This window comes from Centropristis striata, chromosome 8, assembly GCF_030273125.1.
Source record: "Centropristis striata isolate RG_2023a ecotype Rhode Island chromosome 8, C.striata_1.0, whole genome shotgun sequence".
NCBI lineage: Eukaryota > Metazoa > Chordata > Actinopteri > Perciformes > Serranidae > Centropristis > Centropristis striata.
In genome coordinates this window covers 25,464,336-25,487,303 of record NC_081524.1, presented here as the reverse complement: position 1 = coordinate 25,487,303, position 22,968 = coordinate 25,464,336, and the positions used below count along the sequence as shown (strand labels likewise).

Sequence of the window (22,968 nt, the reverse complement as noted above, 5' to 3'; positions counted from 1 at the left end):
TTCTGTCAGTCTTCCAGCTTTGGGCTGCAGTAGAGTCAGTACTGTGGAGATTTAACCCTCATAATGTCCTCCCGATTGCATACACCTTTTGGCCTCTGGGATCAAAAATGACCCCGTCTGGTTTGACTGTTATTTAAAACATATCGTATAAATTGTCAATGAATTCTGTTACATCTTTAGTCTTACTTCAGTCAAACCCATTACCACAAATTTTTCCCTTCGTTTTGGAATTTAGGGCCAATAGACCTTGTTTGCATGAAAGTATACCATTTTTTTAGTTAACCCTTGTGTGTACTCAGCAGTAGTGAAGAAACGTGAACACTGTTAATGTTCTACATGCTACATGTATGTATGATGACTGTAAGTATAACATGAAATACACACACTTTGGTTACAACACATAACAGCTTCAGTTTCTTCCACATGAGCCTGTCACCAACAGTACACACAAAGACCTGTTCCTATCCAGTGCTGCCTCCACATGGACACTGATGGAACAGGCGGCCAAAATAACACCACATATACCACAAAAGTCCTAAAAGTCTTGCATTTTACAACTTACTTCTGTAAAAGTACAAAAATATCAGCATCAAAATGTACTTAAAGTATCAAAAGTAAAGAAACATGACTGTGACATGCGGAGTTTGATAAGTGGTGATTATTATTTTGGCCATAATCGTGCAGCCCTATTAACAACACGTTAATGCCCTGGCAGTGGCCATATTTTAACTTAATTCATTATTGAATTTTGCCCATAACAATGCGATTAATCGTGATTAAACATTTTAATCCTTGCCCAACACTAATCATAACCAGTAAAAAGCAAACTCTAAGAACACTTCTACAGCTGTTGTATTCTGATAATTAACATACTACGGTACTTAATCATGATAGTGTGTGAGCTGTAATTATTATGCCTTCCATGACTTAAAAGAAACAATTTCAAATCAACCTTTATGTCTGTGCCTTGAATAATAGTGCTTTTTTATGCCTGTGCAATCAGCTACATCTATACAAACTTTTCTATCAGAGGAAGTTGTGTCTCTGTAGAGACAACAGACAATCACAGTTCCTATTATATTAGAATTTAATTGCTAATTCTAAGTTATGCAATAACAGAAGCAGCCACTCTGAAGTTCAAAAGGATTCTACACAGTCATATTCAGTTTAATATCCTGCAGCTGAACAGTGCAAAATGTACCAATTTTGAGTGAATGTGGACTTCAGCCAAATCAAGAGACAAAAAAAAGGAATAATGGTGCGGACTTACATACTTATATATATATTCAGGAAAGTGCAGTGAAGACACAAGGCACAGGAGACAGATTTATGAACCACTACTTATTTGGTAAAGCCTCTGTGATGCTTTTGTGTCCCACCGCTCTGTAAGGTGCATCTCAAAATCATTTATAAAGTTCAAGCCAATGACTTAAAATAAACCTTGGGTGAGTCAAGACTCCAATCAGAAGAAAAAATGAAAAATTGCCCCAGTATTAATGAATGGGAGACAAACCTTTAAAAATATCACCATAATGCATTTTATTTCACTGCAGTTTAGAACACCTGCAACTGTATACATGTAACTGGAACAATAAGGTCTATACAAATCTTCAGAAGATCCTCCAGCACACACTTCAGAGCTCATGCTACTTCTATATAATATTGCATAAACTCCATCAATTTAGATATCATCTCATCAGTCTCATTATATTGTACTTCTTTTATTTTACAAATCTTAACAATGTTTCAACTCGTTTTCATGAACTCCATTAACTTTATTCCAGGCAGTGACCAAACAGTCTGAAATCATAAGAATCTCAATGCAGCGGGATTTTGTGATTGTCCTTACAGCTCAACAAAGCCTGGGGCGTTGCCTGCTGTCAGCATCATCACCTTGGTGCATAGAAAATACAATGTCCATTCATTTCTCACAAACTCGAGTTTATAAATAAAAATCTCTCCCTCTTGCTCTCAGTCTGTCTGTCACACACACAGACACAAAGACATACACACAAAAACACACACAGTCTTTGCAGGGTGGAGTTGGGTATCAGCCCTGGAAGGCGTGGATCTCCTCTTTACTGAAGCCCTGCTGCTTCAACAACCTAAAGCATGAACGACCGGGAAAGGAGGACAAGGAAAGAAACTGCATTAGTGCACTGAAAAACAATACAACGATGATAACATAATAGAACAGTGAAACTCTGAAATGTATGTAGTCAATACTAGATAATACTACTGCTGTTAAAATAAAGGCTCAGTTTTTTAAAGGTTTTGAAAACATTGCCATTTTTAATGGATGACCGGACGTTTCACTTTTAGCTCTCACATTCACTTATTTCTGAGCGCTAAAAAAAAGCGTATGTGAGAGGTATTTTTTGTGTATGTGAGGTAAAATTGTGAATGTGAGAAGTAAAACTGTGAATGTGAGGTTAAACTGTGAATGCGAGAGATATTTTTTGTGAGAGGGAAGACATGAATTATGTCCTTTATGGCCCCTCATAACGCACACTGCCAAAAAAATGAAACATCATAATAAAAGGTTAGTCTGTATTATGATGAACACATTTTTGACAGTGTCAGAAACTAAAAATATGAAATTTTGGGACCATCAAAATTTGACTTATTGGGTCCAAAGCAATCATCTTAAAGAGCTGTAATTTAAATGATTATATTATATTTATCCATATTATGTGTGTGGGAAGACAGCAGGAAGTTAATCGCCTCGGCCATAGAAGTCTTGCATATGGTGCACATGCTCTTTTTTCTGTGTATACGCCATCAATGTATTATGTAGTAGTATTAAGACCTGGATACCAGATTCCACACTGGCACTTCACATGGGAATTTCTTTCATTGCAATGTTTTGTTTGGCCATTGGGACAAACTGGCAACACTGATTTGACAGAGCAGTATCTAGCTCTCTTGGTTCACCCATGGCATGTGTCCATGAACTACTTTGATAGGATTGAATGGGATGCTGTCTGTTTGTTTACAACCTGTCTGATCTTATGGATTTGAGAGTGCAATGTTATCATAACTGAAAATAAGACCTACATTGTAGTTAAATTGAATGCACTATTTTCTCAGAGCCTTGGGACAGTGAGGTAAACGTTATATAATAAAGGTATTATTACACACCCTGTTGTTCGCTCTGTAAAGGCAGTGGGGCCGCACACACACACATAGCATTTGGACCCATCTGGCTTGTTGAGGAAATTATTGAGCACAGACTCATCCACCTGACCCTTCCTGCCGGTCCAGCTGTTACAGGGATCAGAGAGGATGTACTCCACCTGAAACCTGAAATACAGATAGAAACACTTTCTGAAGATGTACAAAGACATGAGATGTAGCAGAAGAAAAGTGGATGTCTCAAGCTTAAAAGCACAGTGCACATTGACTTTAACTCAACATGTCCCTCAGTTTGTAACTCAGTTTATCCCTTTGAACACATCAAATATTCTAATATAAAACTATTTTTAAACTTCAGATCCTTTCATAATGCCCATGTCCAATGTCCCTGGGAACAGCATACAAAACAGAAATTGTATAATGTAGCCTATTTGAAGATCAATATCCAAGAACTGTTTTTCTCAAATTTTCCCCAATGGAGCGAATTTCTGCTATTTCAGCACATTGTTATATTTTACAAGATATATCTGCTTTTTCATGCAGTCAAAGTCTTCTACAGCATGGTTTCCTCAAGCCAATTAATTCCTGGATGTCATTCTTTAAATATCTACCATTCTTATATTATGTAGCTCCTCTCCACCACCTTGACCTTCTTGATTTGATGCTGCAGTTGTGGCAATTTTTCACACAGAGCTTTGTAAAGACTGCAAATCTGCTTAAAATCCACACAAAGGGGGGTTTAAATCAGAACAATCATTGAAAGTGACCAACCTCTCACTATTAGCAGCCAGTGCATCCAGTTCACAGCGCCACAGAATGTCCTCCTCTCTTCGGTTAAAAAAGAGCAGCTTGATTTTTCTGAGGACACAAAAATGTTGTTGATTATCAAGTAAAAATCAGTAAAAATGAACACACAATGCCTGTTATGTCAATACTCTACTGTGGATAGTAAATGCTGATGGACAATCATTCCATTCCTGGTGAACAACAATGAGTGGGGCTTTTATTTTGAAAAACAAGCCTCAAAATTGACATTAGATCAAAATCAATCAATCAAACTTTCCAGTTTCTAGACAAAGTGTTGTGTCTCATGATCTTCCTCTAATGGTTCTCACCTGATGCTGTCCTGCAGGGCCAGTTGGATGAGGCGAGCCATGGGTGTGAACCCTGTGCCTGCTGCCAGCAAGTAGAGATATGTGACATCACGAAGGGGGCGAAGGCTAAAGGTTCCCTCTGGACCACTAACAGATATACAGTCCCCTAGAAGGGAAAAAAGCATATAAGGGAACAAACACATTAATGAATATAATGGATTACACATTGCAGACAGAGGAAAGTCTGGAGTAACAGTGATGTTGATGTGAATACATAAATGATGAAAACACATCCAAGAGAGCACAAACACTGTAGGAAACAACAGATGTGCTTTGTTCATTTGTGCACCTTGAGCTCAAGCGCTTTTACACTAAAAACAGCACTCATTCACCCATTTACACACACATTCATACACTGGTGGCCAGCTAACCTAAATGGTGCCACCTGCCACCATCAGGAATTCATTCATACACCGATGAATTAGGAGCAATTTGGAGTTCAGTATCTTGCCCAAGGACACTTCGACGGTCAGGGATCGAACCACCAACATTTCGATAAGTGTGCAACCGCTCTACCAACTGAGCCACAGCATAGAGTGACGGCATAATGCTGCCTTACTAAACAAAACCCAACAGCACACAGATTGCATGGTAAAACTGATCAAGATGTAGAGCTAACCTGTGCTTTCATCTATGTACATCTGAATCTTTGTCTCTCTCTCCAACATTATCGTCTTTCTTCTTTCCTCACTGCCCACTCACACACTGGATGTGACTTACCGATATGCAGGTTGTTGAGATGTGGGGTGAGCACTCCGTCAGGGTAAACCTTGATCATGAGGTAGAGGTCTGCTTCCTGTGAGGAGTGGCTGGAGGTGGCTGCCAGGTTCTGATCTACTGGAGTGTAAGGCCTCACTACCTCCGTGTCTGGATATGAACAAAAAAAAAAAACTTTTTATATTACATATGAAGTATCTTATCTAGTTCAGTACACACAAGTCTTTCAGAACAATTTGAATTTTGTGTTAATGATGCTTTAAGGGTGTCTCAGTAAGATATTAATCTGTACTCATTTGGTATTTAATGTCTGAGTTATTCTCCTCTACCCACTGAACTCTCTACCTAATATTTAAGACTTCTTAGATTTATCACTGTGGTGCCACCTAATGGACATCCCATTACAACACATACAATGCTATTCAAGTTATGAATCATCTGTTCTCCTTTCAATAATGCCTATGAAAATATTTCGAAAAGGCAATAGCACCACCTCATACATGAAATTATACCTTCATGTTAAACAATAGTTATCATTTAAGTGCCCTGACATTTTTGTATTACCGGTGAACATGAATGAACCACAGTTCTTAAAGAATCAGATCGAATGTTCTTCTTTTTACCTTTCCCAGCTTTTTCTCATACAGTTAATTACTAAATGTAGAGCCTGACATGATTTGGTTAGAGGTTAGACTTTGTTTTCTATGAAGCTCACAGTGCACAGGGAAGATGAAACACATAAGCTTAATAAAGGAAATTAGTTCTATGTTTGAAACTATCATTTGTGGTAAAGTAGTAAGCCCAATAAGGTAAGTGTCAAATGATTTGGAGGCAGATCTAGAACAGAGAGGCAGGATAGTTAGATATCTCTAGATGGACCTTAAGGCAGACTGTTGAAAGAAGCAGTCATGTGACTTTCTGTGTATGTTTCTACTGACTCAGTGGACCATACCTTGAATGGAGGCTTTGAGGTAGACATGTTTTCCAACAGGCACATGCATGACAGTCCCACGTGGAAGTTGCAATCTGAACATATGGGTGTTGTGGTTCACCTCAGCTTTAGATACCAACACACAATCCCGATAGTAGAGTGCTGTAGAAAGAGATCAATATTTATCATTATGAGCCATCAAGCAAGCAAATATCTAAGATTAAAAAAACAGATGTAGAATGAGGAGACGAAGCAGGAGTTAGGACGAGTCTACAAAAGCTCATTATTTTGGTGGTCTTTTAATGCAATTCTACAGTTTCACTTCCTGAACCTCAACGTTATTATTTAATGCGACACAATCAATGTCATTAACATTCAAATAAGACTTTAGGGGAACTTTAGTTGTCACAGCAGCTCAAGATACAGACAGATGTATATATATATATTTGTTTTTATTATTATTATTTTAACAAACGACAAACAAAAATGTTTATTTGTATACACACACACACACACACACACACACACACACACACGGTGGAATGTTTTTTTTTTTCTCACCTCTGTCTTTTTTTTGTAAAAATGTATTGTGGAATTCCAGTGGTTGACCAAGACTTGACCATTTTCCTTTGGCCTGTTTGCGTATGGTGACTTGGATCTTTCCCACCAAGGAGGCAGTGTGGACTGTTGAAGAAATGACAGCATAAGAAACAGAACTTGAGAAATACACAGATTTTGCAAATACTGTCTATAATTGTTGTTTTCATTGAATCAAGATGTTGTCTTACCTTCAACGTGTCCTTCAACTTCATCAGCTAGACCTGAAAAAGCATGAAAATGACACTGATTCTACAACCAAAATCATCTGTTTATATTGTGTGCAGTGTTTTCATGTCTAATTATACAGAAATCCTGTTTGATTTTGGCAGTGTCGGAAACATGTTTAATACCATACTTTGAAAGCAACTGCAACATTCAGATGAAGTTTGGGTTCTGCAGCTAGATTTCAGTAAAACAACTAGTGAAACAGACGTGCCCTCATTTCAATAAATGGATGCCAAAATCCTTACAACAGCACACACACCCTCTCAGCAGCTCTAAAAGACAGTAATCAGCACCTCTGGGACACAGTGTAAATAACAATTAAAAAACAGAACATAAAAAAGACCGTTTGCAACGGTAGTTTTTGTTATAGGACTTTTTTTTTTAGCAGATTCTTATGATGTTGACTTTGACAAAGACTATTTCCTATGTGACACACAACACAACACTGACAACTTCACATTTACAATGCCACTTGAATAGCAAGCGTTTTGATCAATTGAGGAAATGTGCTAGTTCACACATACAGAAATACACATACTTGTGCCTTGAGTCTGCTAAATCACATCATGTCTGTCGCAACCACAGTAAGTTCTCTGTAACAATTAAAATGTGTCCTCACTTATGGTTATCCTGAAGACAGCACATTCAAATGTTGAAAGCCACATCTCTACTCACGTAAGTGTATCATGTAGGACATTTTCCCCAGCAGCACTTCCAGTCGTAGAACACCCGCCTCAAGGTCAACAATGGAACAGCCAGAGCTGGGGATCTGACAAAAAAAGCAATTTCCATCAAAACATCCTAACCTTTGATGCAGGCACCTCTTTGGTCAATTGGTAACTTCATGCTTAAAATATTCATTAAGATTGTCACCTAATGCTTCAAACTTGCATTATTAAAATAGACTTGAAAGACTTGAAGATAAAAAATCTTATCAACGTTGTTTGAACAGAGAGAGAAAGGCAGCCCAATTCATCATTCACTAAACCCGCCTGCAAAAGTGAAGATAAAGAGAGATCATTAATTAAGTAGATTATGTTATGTAAAATAAGCTGTACATTAAAGGGGTAGTCAATAAACAGTGTTACTCTTTTCTTACTTCATGCTTTTACAGTGATGGATCACTGCCATACACTGGCACACGGCAGCTGCCTGTGTGTTGTCGCCTCTCTTATTTGTCCTTTACACTAATGAGCTCTGCTCTCCCACTGATAATTAATTACAACTTATTACAAATCCAATGGAATATGTCTCTGAAAATCTCCCTTTCCCTCTCCCTCCCTCTCTAGTATGGTGAGTGAGTACCTTTCTTTTAGCATAAACGACCAGATGAACAGTCACATCTGTTTGGAACCAGTCGTACCTACACAAACAACAGATACAGTAACAATATTGTCAGTGATTATGTATAAAGCTGTAAAACTTTGTAGCTGTTGTTTTTTGATATACTATGTTCTTTCATACCGAGGCCGAGAGTCTTTGTTTGGGGCAGGAGCCACTGACACAGGTGGAGCGAGGCCAGTCACTGGTGTAGGAGGGATGATAGCTGAGAAGAAAAACAAGACAGATTTTAAGGCGGCCACTGATTATTCACTCCTTTTACCACTAAATGAAAATCAAGTTGCAGACACTTGCTAGAGATGAACATATCGTTGTGTTTTTCAAATCCCTTCTCTCTCACTAGTCACATGAGCAGTTCTTGGGACTCCAGGGGCACCAGCAGCATTAAATACCTGTTAGCAACTCATCAGTGGCTTTTTCTGAACAAACCCGCCTGCTCTCTGAATCAGACACAAATTTTTTCACAGTGCGATGATCTCTCTTAATTTTTTCGTGAAATATCCAGTGTTTTCATACCTTTCGCAAGATACTGCACTATTTCAGGCTTTTCATCTGCAGAAAGACCCCCCCCTCTATTGAATGAAACCTTTGACTTGCTTAATAATGTGGAACAACCTCATTAAGTTGTTTCCCGTTATTACGCGCACTTGGCAAATGAATCACCAAACTTGTCTAACATTGATTTGTGATCAATTTTGTTTCGTCGAAATTGTATTTTCATAATAATTTGGCTTGCAGTTCTGCTGTGTGGAGTTTGCATGTTCTCCCTGTGTCAGGAACTCACCGGGTACTTTAATTGGTGATTCTAAATTGGCCATAGGTGTGTATGAGAGCGTGATTGTCTGTCTCTATGTGTCAGCCCTGTGATAGTCTGGCGACTTGTCCAAGCTGTACCCGCCTCTGACCCAGTGTCAGCTGGGATAGGATCCAAGCCCCACGACCCGTGTGTGGATAAGCGTTTAAGGATAATGAATGAATGAATATTATCCTACTTCTTTCTAAATAAACTCTGTTTATTTCAAGCAGCCTTTGCTTTATTACTGAAAAAGTGTAGTATACTTAAGTATAGTCATATCCAAAGAAATACCTTACATTGTTGTTGGCCTTTTATTTTGAACTGATTGGTCATTTATTTATGCAGTAAACAATTCTTCATGTACATATGCATGAGACACATTTGCATCCTGTCCACAGTTGGTCCACAGACGCTGCAAATCCTATTATATAACTGCACAGGCAGGTCTGTGTCTGCTGCACTGCTGCAGAAAATACTGTATGTGTGTGTTTGTGGGTGAGTTTATACCTTTGATTGCCGTGGTGGTCTTCATGGCCATCCTTCCCACAAGGCACTCTTTTAACATCGATTCATAGTTCACCCAGCGATGTACCTACACACAAGAACATGCTTGTTACCATAGCAACATATGTAGACCCATCCGTTCACCCATATTAACATTAAAGAGCTTACAGAACTACATTAAACCTTGCACCTCTTACAAGGTAGCCAAGACAAAAATATGTTCCAGTCCTCCTAAACCCCTTTATACATGTGTTGGTTCGGCTCGGCTCGGCTCGGCTCTGCACATCAGCGTCTCTATTACAAGAGGGCTCTTGAAGGCGTCTTTAACTGATGGATGATCTACTTATCTTACACTGACAACGTTTGCTGCAAGTGATTTTCAGTCAGATAAATAAGTTTGTGAGTTTGTTTTCTGCAGCTCTTAATGTAATCTCACAGTGGTTGTTTCTGCTTGTAATCGCTTCGCACAACTCAGTGCAGCAAAACTGGTACTGGAAACCCAAATCAGCTTAACATTGCTGCACGGACAAAGTGTCAATGGAAAATCTCTTTGAAGGTCCTCTCTGTTTTGTTTCCAGGAAAACTTATATTCACAGCTTGACTGGACGTCCTTTTGTTTGGCCTCAATGAGATACAAAAAGCAAGCAGGGAACCGGTATTATTAGATAAGAATACCGTAATCAGTTTAATTTATCCAATTTATCAGTTAGAAAAACTTTGCCAGCCTGACACTTAAATGTATTATACAATGTTAACAAAACTGCTTGAAAAATAAATTTTATTGTGACTTTAATACCTAGAAAATGCAAGACTGCAACGTTTACCATTTGTACCTGAAGCTTTAAAGTTTAAAAATGAACATGACAATGAAAGATGATATTTCTGCATCCCTTCCCATACCTGGTCAAACAGTTCAGTGCCATCTATCCCAGCTGCCTTCATCAGCTCCTCTTCTCCACCAGGGTGGTAATCCATGTAGGGGGTCACATTGTAAACCATCCCTGAAAACATACACAAAAAACAGCTTTATGTACATTACATTCCCGTGTCCATGCTGAGAGAAAATGATGCGCACGCGCACAGACTCACAGACTCACAGACACACACACAATGTGTTCTTTGTATCAGAATATAACCACACACACACCTTACCATATACCACACACTACATAACTGTCAATTTAGGGTTTGATTTGTATTTACAGTAAGGCCAAGCCCTGTGGACAAAACAGTGTTGATTTCAATAAGGCAATATGACAATATCAACAAATAAATATAAAAATGTTTGTCGTATTGATGTCTCCTTATTGTAAAAAAAACCCAACTGTGGCAAAACTGTGCCACTGCAATGATTCATCATCTGCTAACGTTAGCGCTGGCTAGATTAGCATGGTGAAATAGTGAACAATGTGACACTGTGAAAGGGTAAAAGTTCTAAGACAAAAACATGCAGTGCACTGTGGTATTGACCTGTCAATCATACGGTAGCTCCGCCCTAAAGCATAACCTACTTTATCCTCTATTTAACTCTCAATGGGACCATCATTTACAAAATGAGCATCATGCTATGTTGAAGTAATATGATGATTATTGAAATAAATGACTGAGACCATAAACTCATTGTGAGAATGTTGATTGAGGTAATACATCCAGTGAGAGGCAGGATCATATTTCTATGGACTTACATACAGAAGGAGTTCTTCTTGCAACACATGGTGTTGCCAAGTGCTGGCCATTGGACTGGATAGAACGCAGTCTTACTGTTTTGTTGCAATTGGTACATGCACAAAATGGATTGGGTCAGCTAATGCAAGCGCCAGCTTGGTTACCAACAGAGGTGGAAAAAGTATTCCTGGTCACAATGAACATTAGTGTCTATGGGACAGTTGGTTGGAGTTGCTGAATTTTAGCAAATTTTGGCAATTTTTATGGAAATCACCCGGAAGACGAAGAATTACTAGAAATTACATTTCCTGCAGAAAACGCGTGTGGATGCTAAAAGCTGAAGTAAAAGTTGTAGTGGAAAGGAAGGAAGGGGTCTAATTAGTAAGAATATAATTGTAAAAGTTGATAAATACCAATAATTTGGTATGTGTAGTATGTGTAAAGTATGTATAATACATGCATTATGTGTGCACAGTATGTGGAGTCTGTATGCACACAGTATGTTTGTACATTATGTATAGTACGTGTCGAGTGTGTGTACAGTACAGAATGAGTGTACAGTATAATGTCCGTACATATCTATTGTATGTATTATGTGTGTACAGAATGTATGGTATGTATGTACGGTATGTAGAATGTGTGTACAGTATGTGCAGTATGCGTGTACATTATGCATAGTGTGTACTAAGTATGTACAGTATATATAATGTGTGTACAGTATGTCTCATATGTGTAGTCTGTATCGTATGTTTAGTATGTGTGAAGTCTGTATTGTATGCATTGAATGTGTGTGAATCATGCATGTGTGTACAGTATATATAGCATGTGTAGAATGTGTGTACATTATGTATAGTATGTGTGTATAATATGTATATATAGTATGTAGAGTATGTATTTAGGTCTGTGTGAGCTAATATAGGTGGGATATATATTCCCATTCATTTACAGCAGGTAAAATGAGTATTAAACACATAACCATTTTCCTCAGTAAAGATATTTCTAAAAGGTGCTATTGAAATAAGATTTTGACCAGATGTTGGTAACAGCCCAAGTAATCCATACATACAAAGAAACCAAAACAAATATGTTCAGAAATTAATTTATGTGTAATAATGTGAAATGACACAGGGGGAAAATATTGAACATACTTAATGAAATGTATTTAATACTTTGTATCTAATACAAAAGCCATTTGTAGGCTCGAACACTGGTTATCTCAGACACTGCCATTAAACTGGCATACCACAGAAGCAACTTCAGATTTTATTGGCCAAATAAATTAGTTTGTCTCCAAGTAGAATTTTATTTCAAAAGTGCTGCACCAGGACGTTAATTTAATTCTGTGAAGGTTCACTTCTTTGATCTTGTGGTCATCACACTGACAAGTTTTATCCTACCTGCTGAATACTACAGCTACCATGCAGACTCACCTCGTATGCAGGTCCAGCAGTCACCTCTTGTATTGTGTTTCTGCAACTCTTCCTGGGTAACTTCAATCAGGCGCCCTCTGAGTCCTGTCAGATCTTTTCCACTCTTGGAAAACCGAATCCAGTCCATAAGACTGTGACCAGGCTTCAAGGCCACCTAATTATGCAAGGACAGAGTAACAGAAGATAACCAACCTGCTTTTTAATATTTAGCCAGCTAACCTAGACACGATTTTCACTATCGTCACACTGTTAAAATAATCGCCTAACTCATTTTTTCAAGTTTTGCAGGAAACACAAAAAACTTCACCAAAAGAGTAACATATCACATTTATTGATTGAATGTGGCAAATTAGAGTGATTATCTTAAAGGGGTAAAATCACATGATCTAATCAACTGAGGATGTAGGCGATTTTACCATAGGTGACCGGCGTCATGAGTAGAAAGGAAAAAAAAAAGAGACAAAAATGACTTAGGCGATTATTTTAGTGTGACGCTATGTATGAGGTTGCGTGTTTCTGTCACTCGAGGACAACTTGAAAGTTTGGGAAAAGGTTGGCTAGAGATCATAACCAGTTCTGGTTAGTGTTACCTTGTTCCTCCCGGACTGTCCGGACGGACCGACCCGCTGCTGGGAACACGCCGCAGGGAACGACTGGGTCGGGATGTTCAACATGCTGCCAACGCTTCGGAGGCAGCCCCAGTTCCGAAGAAAACCTAATTAACCAACGGCAGTTTACCAAAATGGCACATACAGGACACTTTGGTAACTTAGTCACACTGGCTGTATGATGTTGTTGCTGCAAGTTCCTCTCTTGTTGTGACACATCCTTGTTTAAACAGCGTTGAGCAATGCAGCTAAGCTAAAGGGCTAAGCTAAGAAGGCATTACCTTTAACACTACCTTACTAAGCCAATAACAGCAACATATATATCGTCAAATTAAATATCGACTATAAAGTTAATATTTGCCGTATTACTCAAATAATTAACAAGCGTATTCATTAGTTGCTCGCCATCTAGTGATGGATTGCGAGCGAATTCCTGCCTTCGCGATTCAATCACCCTGAAAAGACTACAGATTAACTCTAGCTGTCGCACAATGTGACGTCGATGTCAACAAATGGTGTCGTAAAGCTGCGACGGACCTCTGCTGCCCTCTAATGTCCACAGCATCGCATAGCATATCCATAAATCTCGTTACGTTAATCAAAAAGCATTCAAAAATCTTTCTTGTCTTTGAAAATGAAACCAAAGAATATATTAAGTCTATTAAGAAATCTACCAACATGAAAGCTATAAAAACTTAGAATTTATGTACACTTTACAATGTTTTTGTATGAAAGCTTGCCTCTGTATTGTTGAAACCCCCTGACGGCGATTTGTTGGTGTATTGTCTTGTATTGCACCATGTTGCTTTAATAAAGTTTAAAAAAAAAAAAAAAAAAAAAAAAATCGAACACATGTTCCTCTTTTTTGCCTTCTTTTTCTTTGAGTTTTCTGGCGGATTGCAATCCCAACTTTAAGGTGTTTACCACCACCTACGCTACCGGAGTATGTAGAACAGGACCAGATTTACATTATTTCAAAAACAGAATAAAATAAGGTTACAATTAAATCCATAAATAAAGTAATAGAAAGAAACCAGAAAGAGAGATGTTTATATTAAATCAAACAGGTTCGAGTTTAAAAAGTATATTACCCCTCTCCGTGTTTCTCACACCTTATCACCACCTGTTCCTATTAATCCTTCTTAATTCCATTGTTGTCTAACCTCTTTTACCCTTTGCTGTAACTGTTCCCTTTCTTCGTTGTATTAGACACAGTGCAATAATGCGTGTTCAAAGTTTTCTATAATATTGAAATGCTCACATATTTTATCCAAAATAAACAATGTTTTTCTTTGTGGTTTGATCAAACCTTAATCTGGATATACTGCCTCTTCTCTTATATTTATTCCACTCACTGTATGTGCTCTTACTATCATTATCTCACTTTTTCTGCCAAATGTCCCTTATTTTTGTTTTGGTTATTGCTTTGCCTTCTCCTTTTCTAAATTGTATGCCCAGTATGCTATTCATTTTAGTGGATTTTTAGCCATTCTCTAAGAAATTCCATTACCCTCTCATCCACATGAACAGTTACCCAAGAAAATTCTTCACATATCCCCATTCTCTGTATTCTAAACAAGCATGGGAACATTTCAAATAGAATATCGTCTCCGATTGATTTCATGGTCTGCATGCTGTAAAGTCTTGCAGCACACTGAAGTCCAACAATCACCACCATAATTTCTGCTGTATAAACTGCTAGTTTATCTGTGATTCTATATCCCATGTGAATTTGGAATAGGGAAATGTATACTCCTGTTCCCACATGGTCATTTTGATCTTCTGAGCCATCATTGTATATCTAATGATAATAAGTGTGCATTAATCTGATTTATATAGCACTTTTAAAGATACTCAAAGTCGCCATCTGTAAGTAATTCTAAAAATTATTCCTTATGTACTGGTTTGCATGCTGTCCTTATATGCTATCCTCTGCTATGCTATTCCTTAGTTCCATTATATTAAAATGCATGGGGGAAATAGCCATGGAGGAATATTACTTAGTGAAGTAGGGGAACTAAACATTAATTTCCTTGACACAGTATTCTCCAACATCAATTGGAAGAAGTTTCTTTGGTCTGATAAGACAAAAAATTAGCTTTCTGGCCTTCAGACTGGACGCTATGTCTGGCAAATACCAAACACTGCACATCACCACAAATGCACCATCTCCACTGTGAAGCATGGTGGTGGCAGTATCATGCTCTGGGAATGCTCCTCAGCAGCAGGCCCTGGAAGGCTTGAGAGAGGGGAACGTGAATGCAGAAAAATATCGGAGGAGACGACTGTTGGTGTGAATATTCAAATTAGAAGAAACACAAAATAACCAGCAGTCTGGTGAGGAATCAGCCCAGAACTACGCAGGAGGAGCTTGTTAATGTTCTCAAGGCAGCTAGGACCACAGTTTGTTTCTTTCTATCCTATCCTGTCTTTTCCTTCTTAATTTGTTTGTTGCTGGACACCGCTCCATATCCTTCTCCTCCCAACATTCACCCATTCCACACTCATGGTACTGCTGATTGCAATCCGCCAGAAACAAACTCCCACTTCCTATATTCTGACCTTAGCATACATTTCTGATGAAGCCAGCATTGGCAAAGGCCTCTGGAACCAGAAAATAATGTGGGTTCTTTAGATATATGTTCTTTTTTTATTACGCAGATATTTTTGACATGCCAACAGGAGTAAATGTGTAATAATGTTAATAATGACTACGGTACTTTCCGATGTGCCATTTCCCAGCTCCATTAGTGTATTATGAATGCCTGCTCCATAGATATATGCATGTTTATAATATATAATGTTTTATCAACCTATCTATGGCTTGCTAACCCATGGTGCACAGTCTTAATGAAGTGAATTACTCTATGCGTCAAATTCAAACTGACAAGAAAAATACAAACAACCCACCTGAAAGTAAACTATTGAATATAGTGGTGAAAGATGAAGCATTTGGTCCTGTGCTTGATTCCCTCTCATTGTCATCATCACTATCCTCTTCTGAATCCAGCTTGTTTTCATCCGACATTGTGAAAACATGGTGTCTCAAGCAGCTTCGTCATTGTATCTCTACAGTGTAATACAGTGTGCCTTGGACGTTCAGCAGAGGGCTTTTCTTTTGAAAGACTAATCTGCTTAGAGGATTCAAGGACAGAGGCTCTCTGACTTCAAAATAAAGGTCCATGTTCACCTAGTAAAGACTCATAATGATTTTGTTCAACAGGTTCCCTGGTAATGTCATCATTATATGACCAGACCGTCATAAATATAATGTAACTATTGCTGAATTAGATAGACAAAAGTAAATTTGATTGCATTGGAGAACGAAAAATCCCACTATTGACCAGTTTTAATGCATTGAATAATGGCCATTGCTCAAGGATTGACTACTAGTTAATCTTGGAAAATATAGATTTTTGCAAAGAAGTTAAACAAATGACTGCAGAAACTGTTGTATTGGAAATGTCTACTTTGAGCAAATGGGAGTTGTTCTAAATCCAATCAAAAAATCAAGTTAGTTCGCAATTTAAAAAAGAAAATATTCTCATAGATTAAAAAAGCAGAAACAGACATTACTAGTCATATTAACATGTCATGTTGTAAAGCTGATTCATCATTGGAAGAACATGTTAAATTGAATGACCTGCAATCTGAATTAGATAATATTTGGAAAAAGCAAATGAGCATTTAAATATGTTCAAGGGCTTGTTGGATTGAAGAAGGTGAAAGTAATTCTAATTTCTTTAGTCTGGAAAAACAAAGACAAACAAAGAAAAATATTCTGAAGTTGCATATTAATGGTGTTCATGTTGAAAGCCAAAGCCAAAGCCTTTTTTTTTTAAATAGAAAATTGTATAAATCTTACTTTTCCCAGAAAAAAACTGTGTTTAGATAAAATTAGGGGATTTGATAAGATGATGGATGTGGAATTCAAGCAACACATGGTGGATAAATTTAGAATTGAAGAGTTAGCAGTACCCTTGCGAGACTTCTGGAGGGGGCATGGGAGTTTGCCCATCCAGTCTACATGTGTTTTGTGGATTTGGAGAAGGCTTATGACTGTGTCCCTCGGGGAGTCTTGTGGGGGGTACTGCGGGAGTATGGGGTACCGGGCTCGTTGCTACGAGCTATCCGGTCCCTATATAACCAAAGTGAGAGCAGTACATACTCGGCACAACGTCAAACACGTTCCCGGTGGGTGTTGGCCTCCGCCAGGGTTGCCCCTTGTCTCCGATTCTGTTCGTGGTCTTCATGGACAGGATCTCAAGGCGCAGCCGGGGGGAGGAAGGGATCCGGTTTGGTGACCTCAGAATTGCATCTCTGCTTTTTGCAGATGATGTGGTTCTTTTGGCTTCATCAAGCCGAGACCTCCAGCACTCACTGGGGCGGTTTGCAGCCGAGTGTGAAGCGGTTGGGATGAGAGTCAGCACCTCCAAGTCTGACGCCATGGTTCTCTGCCGGAAAACGGTGGACTGCCCCCTCTGGGTGGGGAGAGAGGTACTGCCTCAAGCGAAGGAGTTCAAGTATCTCGGGGTCTTGTTCATGAGTGAGGGTAGAACGGAACGTGAGATGGACAGGCGGTTTGGTGCGGCGTCAGCAGTGATGCGGGCGTTGTACCGGACCGTTGTGGTGAAGAAGGAGCTGAGCCTGAAGGCAAAGCTCTCGATTTACCGGTCCATCTTCGTTCCAACCCTCACCTATGGTCATGAGCTTTGGGTAGTGACCGAAAGAATGAGATCGCGGGTACAAGCGGCCGAAATGAGCTTCCTCCGTAGGGTGGCTGGGCTCAGCCTTAGAGATAGGGTGAGGAGCTCAGACATCCGGAGGGAGCTCGGAGTAGAGCCGCTGCTCCTTCGCGTCGAAAGGAGCCAGTTGAGGTGGTTTGGGCATCTGGTAAGGATCCTCCCGGGCGCCTCCCGTTAGAGGTGTTCCGGGCACGTCCAACTGGTAGGAGGCCCCGGGGAAGACCCAGAACACGGTGGAGGGATTATATCTCTCGCCTGGCCTGGGAACGCCTCGGGGTCCCCCAGGAGGAGCTGGATGTTGTGGCTGGGGAGAGGGGTGCCTGGAATGCCCTGCTTAGCCTGCTGCCCCCGCGACCCGGCCCGGATAAGCGGACGAGAATGGATGGATGGAGTTAGCAGTTCGGCAGATGTCTAACGGTAAATCTGGACTCAACGGCTTAACTGTCAAGTTTACGCTTTTTTTGGAATAATATCAGAGAGATGCTTTACAATGTCTTCTTAGAATGTATAACAACAAAGATGCACATAAAAAGGCTAATTTAACACTCTGAATAGCCCATAAGTATATATCTTTTAAAAAAAACGATCAAAATGAGTTAATAGTAAGTCACAATCTCATGTAGGGTTTTCTCCTGGGTGCTCAGGTTTTCCCGTAATATATACATTTTAGGCTAATTTAACACTCTTTATAGCCCCTAAGTATATATCTTAAAAAAATGTTGATCAAAATGAGTTAATAGTAAGTTAAGTAACAATCTCATGTAGGGTTTTCTCCTGGGTGCTCAGGTTTTCCCGAAAATATGTACATTAAAGGCTAAATTAAGACTCGGAATAGCCCCTAAGTATATACCTTTAAAAAAACGATCAAAATTAGTTAATAGTAAGTGATGATCTGGTTGCCCACATTTTTCTCATAAATGTATAGATTTTAAGACTTCGATCGAGCCTTTCTCATATCTATCTACTGTCTGATCCATCCACACTCCGGAGCAGTAGGTGGCGACAATGCACCAAATAAACTGCCAACCGCGGTAAAATAAGAAGAAAACGATTTGGACTCATCTGTTGTTAGGCCTGTATGTTTTTACTCCTTTACAATGAACAAAAACAAAGCCAGTGGCGTGTCGTGGGTGAAACCAGCGGAGCCGTCCTTTCTGAAGAAGTTTAAAAATGATGTTGGTTATAAAGAAGGAGTGACTGTTGATACTAAGGTAACGTTATGTGGTGCCTTTGATGATCATTTAACATTGCGTTAACCTAACACACAGACTCCGATCAACGTTGACTTCCATGAGTGAAATCTTGGCTCTGGCTTTGTCTTTTACCAGCCTTATGTTGCATTTTATTGGGGTTTTGTGACAGTCTGCTGATTAACGTTAATAGCTTAACTGTATCCCAAGTCGGACACCGTTCGGCTAAGATTCTATCAAAATTTCACATTAACTACTAATATAAATGTTCATGTTATGCTTTCAATTAATTAAATATTGTGAAGTTAAAGTCTAACTTCTTATCTTTCAGGCTGTATATTGTTTTAACCGTGTACGTTAGGCTCGGGTTTTCCAGAGTAGGCAAAAGGACGCTACCGCCGGTGTTATGTCCTTACTGGTTTCCACACTAACTGCTTCCCGTACTGGTGTGTGTAGCTGTTTTCTGCCTCATTTAGCAGATTCGTCACATATTTAATAAACATAGACAGTCATGGGAATAATTAATAGACCACCCTTGTTTTCTCCCTGCTTTCTTGTTCATTTTAATGCCTGGTACAACTAAAGATCCATTTGTTTGGACAAATATAATGATAACAACAAAAATAGCTGATAAGAGTTTAATTTAAGACATTTAACATGATTTTCTTGATAATGATTTTGGTTATAATCAATAAAAACATGGAAAATGTCCTGATATCAGTTCTTCAATTTAACTTTTATGAGCTATTTTTGTTGTTATCGTTATATTTGTCCAAACAAATGTACCTTTATTTGTGCCAGGCACTAAACTGAACAAGAAATGGAAGAAAACAAGGGTGGTCTAATATTTTTTTTCCATGACTGTAGAGGTGATGGTTCATCATGAACAATTAAAGTGGGTCGCAGTGAATTGGTATCCAACTCTAACCGAACTTGCAAACATTATATTTTCATGCTTTCTTTTTATGTATAGGTGGCTGGTGATGCACAAAAACAATAATATCCACAGTAGATAGGAGATGTGACCTGGAAATCACCAGTTAAATGTTAAATAAATATGTGACGAATCTGCTAACTGAGGCAAAACACAGCTGCACACGAGTATGGCAACCAGTTAGTGTGGAAACCAGTAAGGACATAACGCCGGTGTTGTGGTTCAACTGGTGACCAAGTTAACTGATGACTTTCCGCCAAATGAATCTGTGGTTTAAAACACACTTAACCTTTATATGTAGACTTTTATGAATACTTCAGAGATAACATTTTACTTCGTAATAAAATAACTAGATAAAAACAGCAGCCACGTATTATTTTTTTGTTTTTAACTGCTGCCCTACCTGTCACCAGTTAAACCTGTCACCAGTTAAACTGTAACACCGGTAAATCAGCCGTGCGTAACTTCACCCCAACTTGGATCTCCTCTCTGTAAAACAATGGGGGCTGTTGAGTTTTTGGGGGAAATTTGATGTTTCTGGGTAAGCCAAATAAATATCACCGTTATCAACACACCTGGACCATACTTCTGTCCTTCTCAATAAAATACAGTACAGTAAATATAAAGATTACTGCTTTGTCTCATCAGAGTTACTTTCATATTGTAATTAGACATGTAAATCTCCATATACATAAATGAAATTTCACACGTAGATTGTTAAATATGTTTAAATCAATTATACCTACACTGGTGGTGGCGATCTTATTCGAAATGACCGTGAAAAGTGCGTCATTGCAGGTGTGTCCGATTTGGGATAGAGTCTATAACCCCATGTCTGTGTTTCAAATCCCCCTCTAAGCGCCAGATGATGCCAACACTGGATGATGACAGCGGGAGTGATCGAGAAGATGAGTTACCTCAAGTTGTGGTTCTGAAAGGAGGAGACCTCACTGCAGAGGACGCCAAGAAGATCAAGAACCAAATACGTGGCGAAGAGAAAGGTAAGACTGGATGAGCATTAATTGGATTTTTATGTCAAGAGGGCCTCTATGTTTTACTTGACATGCCAAATGGTGCAGCCAGGAAAATGTTGTAATCACATCAGCAGTGACAGGTTCGATGAGATTGTTTTTGCTCAATTTTGCTAAAATAAAAACCACTGCCTTTACACAAGCTTTGCAAAAAAAAGTGTGCTTTGATTAATCATACCTATCCATCTTGTCAATAGATGATGAACCTGTACCTGATGGTAAAATCCTGTTCAAGAAACCAGCCAAGCGCTCCTCCTCAGACAAATTCCAGGGCATCACTGCCTCCTCTAGCAAAAAGAAGAAGAGTGATAGAGGAGAGCAGCAAGAGGAGGAGGAGGAGGAGGAGGAGAAGAAAAAGGAAAAGGAGATGAAGTCTGGAAAGAAAGTAAAAAATAACAGCCTTCTGTCGTTTGGAGGGGATGAGGAGGAAGACGAGGATTAAATGTTACTGATGACATGTAAGACCCACTCACATCTATGAAAGAAATATGACATTGGAAAGTGAAAGCAAAATGTATCATAAAATTGACAAATAGGAACATGGGTAATTAATTCACAGACACATTCTTCGCAGGTATTAAAGGACAGTGCTAGTGTTTCTGCAAGTCAAAGCCCACTGACTACATATAGTTTATTCTTGATGTTACTGACAACTGTTTTGTTCATTTTTGTACAATTTAAAAGTAAACTTGCAAAGATTATATGCTCTTGAATAACAATTTACCAGATTGAACATCTTGATTACCCTGTTTTTTCAGCTCCAGTATTGCATTAAAGGAGCGCAGTAGGGGTGACTTCCATCTGCACTTGGCACATTTAAAGAAAACAATTTTTTCCCCCTTTTTAATTAGCCAACAGGCCTGTTTTTGTACCGTACATAATATCAAACAAATATCATACCAAGCATTTCCAAAAATGCATTTTGTACCTAACACTAGTTATATATTTGAAATTACTCAGTTTTATTAAAATGGACCATGTTTACTAGTAACAGCTATAACAATGACACAGGCTATGCAAATTTAAAAAACAACATTAAGTTTTAGGAATAGCATTGTATTAATAAGCTCTGTCTGTATACAAATCAATACAAAGGGAGCACACAGGGAGGTTGCCTTTATTGTGAGTGACTTTTAAATGTCAGATGAGTGCAACATCAGGTTTTCCAGAAATGGCCCGTGCTAACTCATCTTTGCTGAAAAAGGTGTAGTAATATTCACTTTGAGTTTACCTAATTTTACACGAACCAGTCTGCAATCACCAATTACTTGCAATAATCTTCCGTTTGAAAATTAAATTAAAAGGGGGTAAAAAATGTTTAATTGTGTCTCTTTGTGGTGTCATAATGTATTTAATAGTAATATCTTTTCAGCTTCAACAAAGGAGCTGTAAAACGTGTAGAAGCCATGCATCCTTTTTTTTAAGACACTGTTGTTGCATTTTTCAGCTTTATTTAGTGACAGAGAGAATGGAAGGGGAGAGAGAGGGGGGAAGACATGCAGCAAAGGGACCTCGGGCCACATTCAAACCCAGGTCTGCCACGGCAAGGACTCAGCTTTAGTGGTATGTGCTCTACCAGTGATCCACCGGGTCGCCCCAGAAACCCTGCATTCTTGTCAATGCAACTGTATGATTTTTGTTTTAATGTGGATGTTTTTATTGTGTGTAATTTTAAATAAAAGTTGTGGCTAATATTTTAAAAATAAAACATCAAAATCAACTGTACATACTGTATGGTAAAGTCATTGTTGTGTGTGTGTGTGCGCACATGCTGCTGGGTTACATTTGCACCATACAATGAGTTCAGCTCAGGTTGGAGTAGTGACTTGACAATGACCAGAAGAGATTAAGTCGACAGCATTACCAAATGGAGGGATCAAACTAGAAAAATCAAATCAAAATGACTTTATTTATCAAAATGACCACCCACTGCTGTTTTTTTGGTCCATAAAGGTTTTGTAT

At 38.8% G+C, this 22,968-nt stretch overlaps 2 protein-coding genes across 3 annotated transcripts; one reads left to right on the top strand and one right to left on the bottom strand.

The window, feature by feature from the left end:
• Window positions 1–1,514: 1,514 nt before the first annotated feature.
• LOC131975595 (cytochrome b5 reductase 4) lies at window positions 1,515–13,612 on the bottom strand. The gene is made up of 15 exons (XM_059338269.1): window positions 13,089–13,612; window positions 12,499–12,652; window positions 10,304–10,404; window positions 9,407–9,491; window positions 8,227–8,308; window positions 8,068–8,125; window positions 7,438–7,531; window positions 6,726–6,758; window positions 6,499–6,621; window positions 5,959–6,099; window positions 5,010–5,156; window positions 4,251–4,395; window positions 3,907–3,993; window positions 3,142–3,303; window positions 1,515–2,105 (listed from the first exon to the last, which is right to left on the bottom strand). Exons 1-15 carry the CDS (start codon window positions 13,170–13,172, stop codon window positions 2,051–2,053), a joined length of 1,551 nt encoding a protein of 516 aa, XP_059194252.1. The 5' UTR covers window positions 13,173–13,612; the 3' UTR covers window positions 1,515–2,050.
• Window positions 13,613–18,873: 5,261 nt separating this feature from the next.
• kiaa1143 (KIAA1143 ortholog) lies at window positions 18,874–22,729 on the top strand. 2 transcript variants are annotated; one of them, XM_059340129.1, is made up of 4 exons: window positions 18,874–19,062; window positions 20,835–20,976; window positions 21,204–21,464; window positions 22,454–22,729. In XM_059340129.1, the coding sequence occupies exons 1-3, from the start codon at window positions 18,949–18,951 to the stop codon at window positions 21,446–21,448; spliced, it is 501 nt and encodes a 166-aa protein (XP_059196112.1). In that variant the 5' UTR covers window positions 18,874–18,948; the 3' UTR covers window positions 21,449–21,464; window positions 22,454–22,729. The 2 variants fall into 2 exon arrangements, with proteins under 2 accessions (XP_059196112.1, XP_059196111.1); XM_059340128.1 differs by lacking the exon at window positions 22,454–22,729 and having other exon boundaries at window positions 21,204–22,417.
• Window positions 22,730–22,968: the final 239 nt, after the last annotated feature.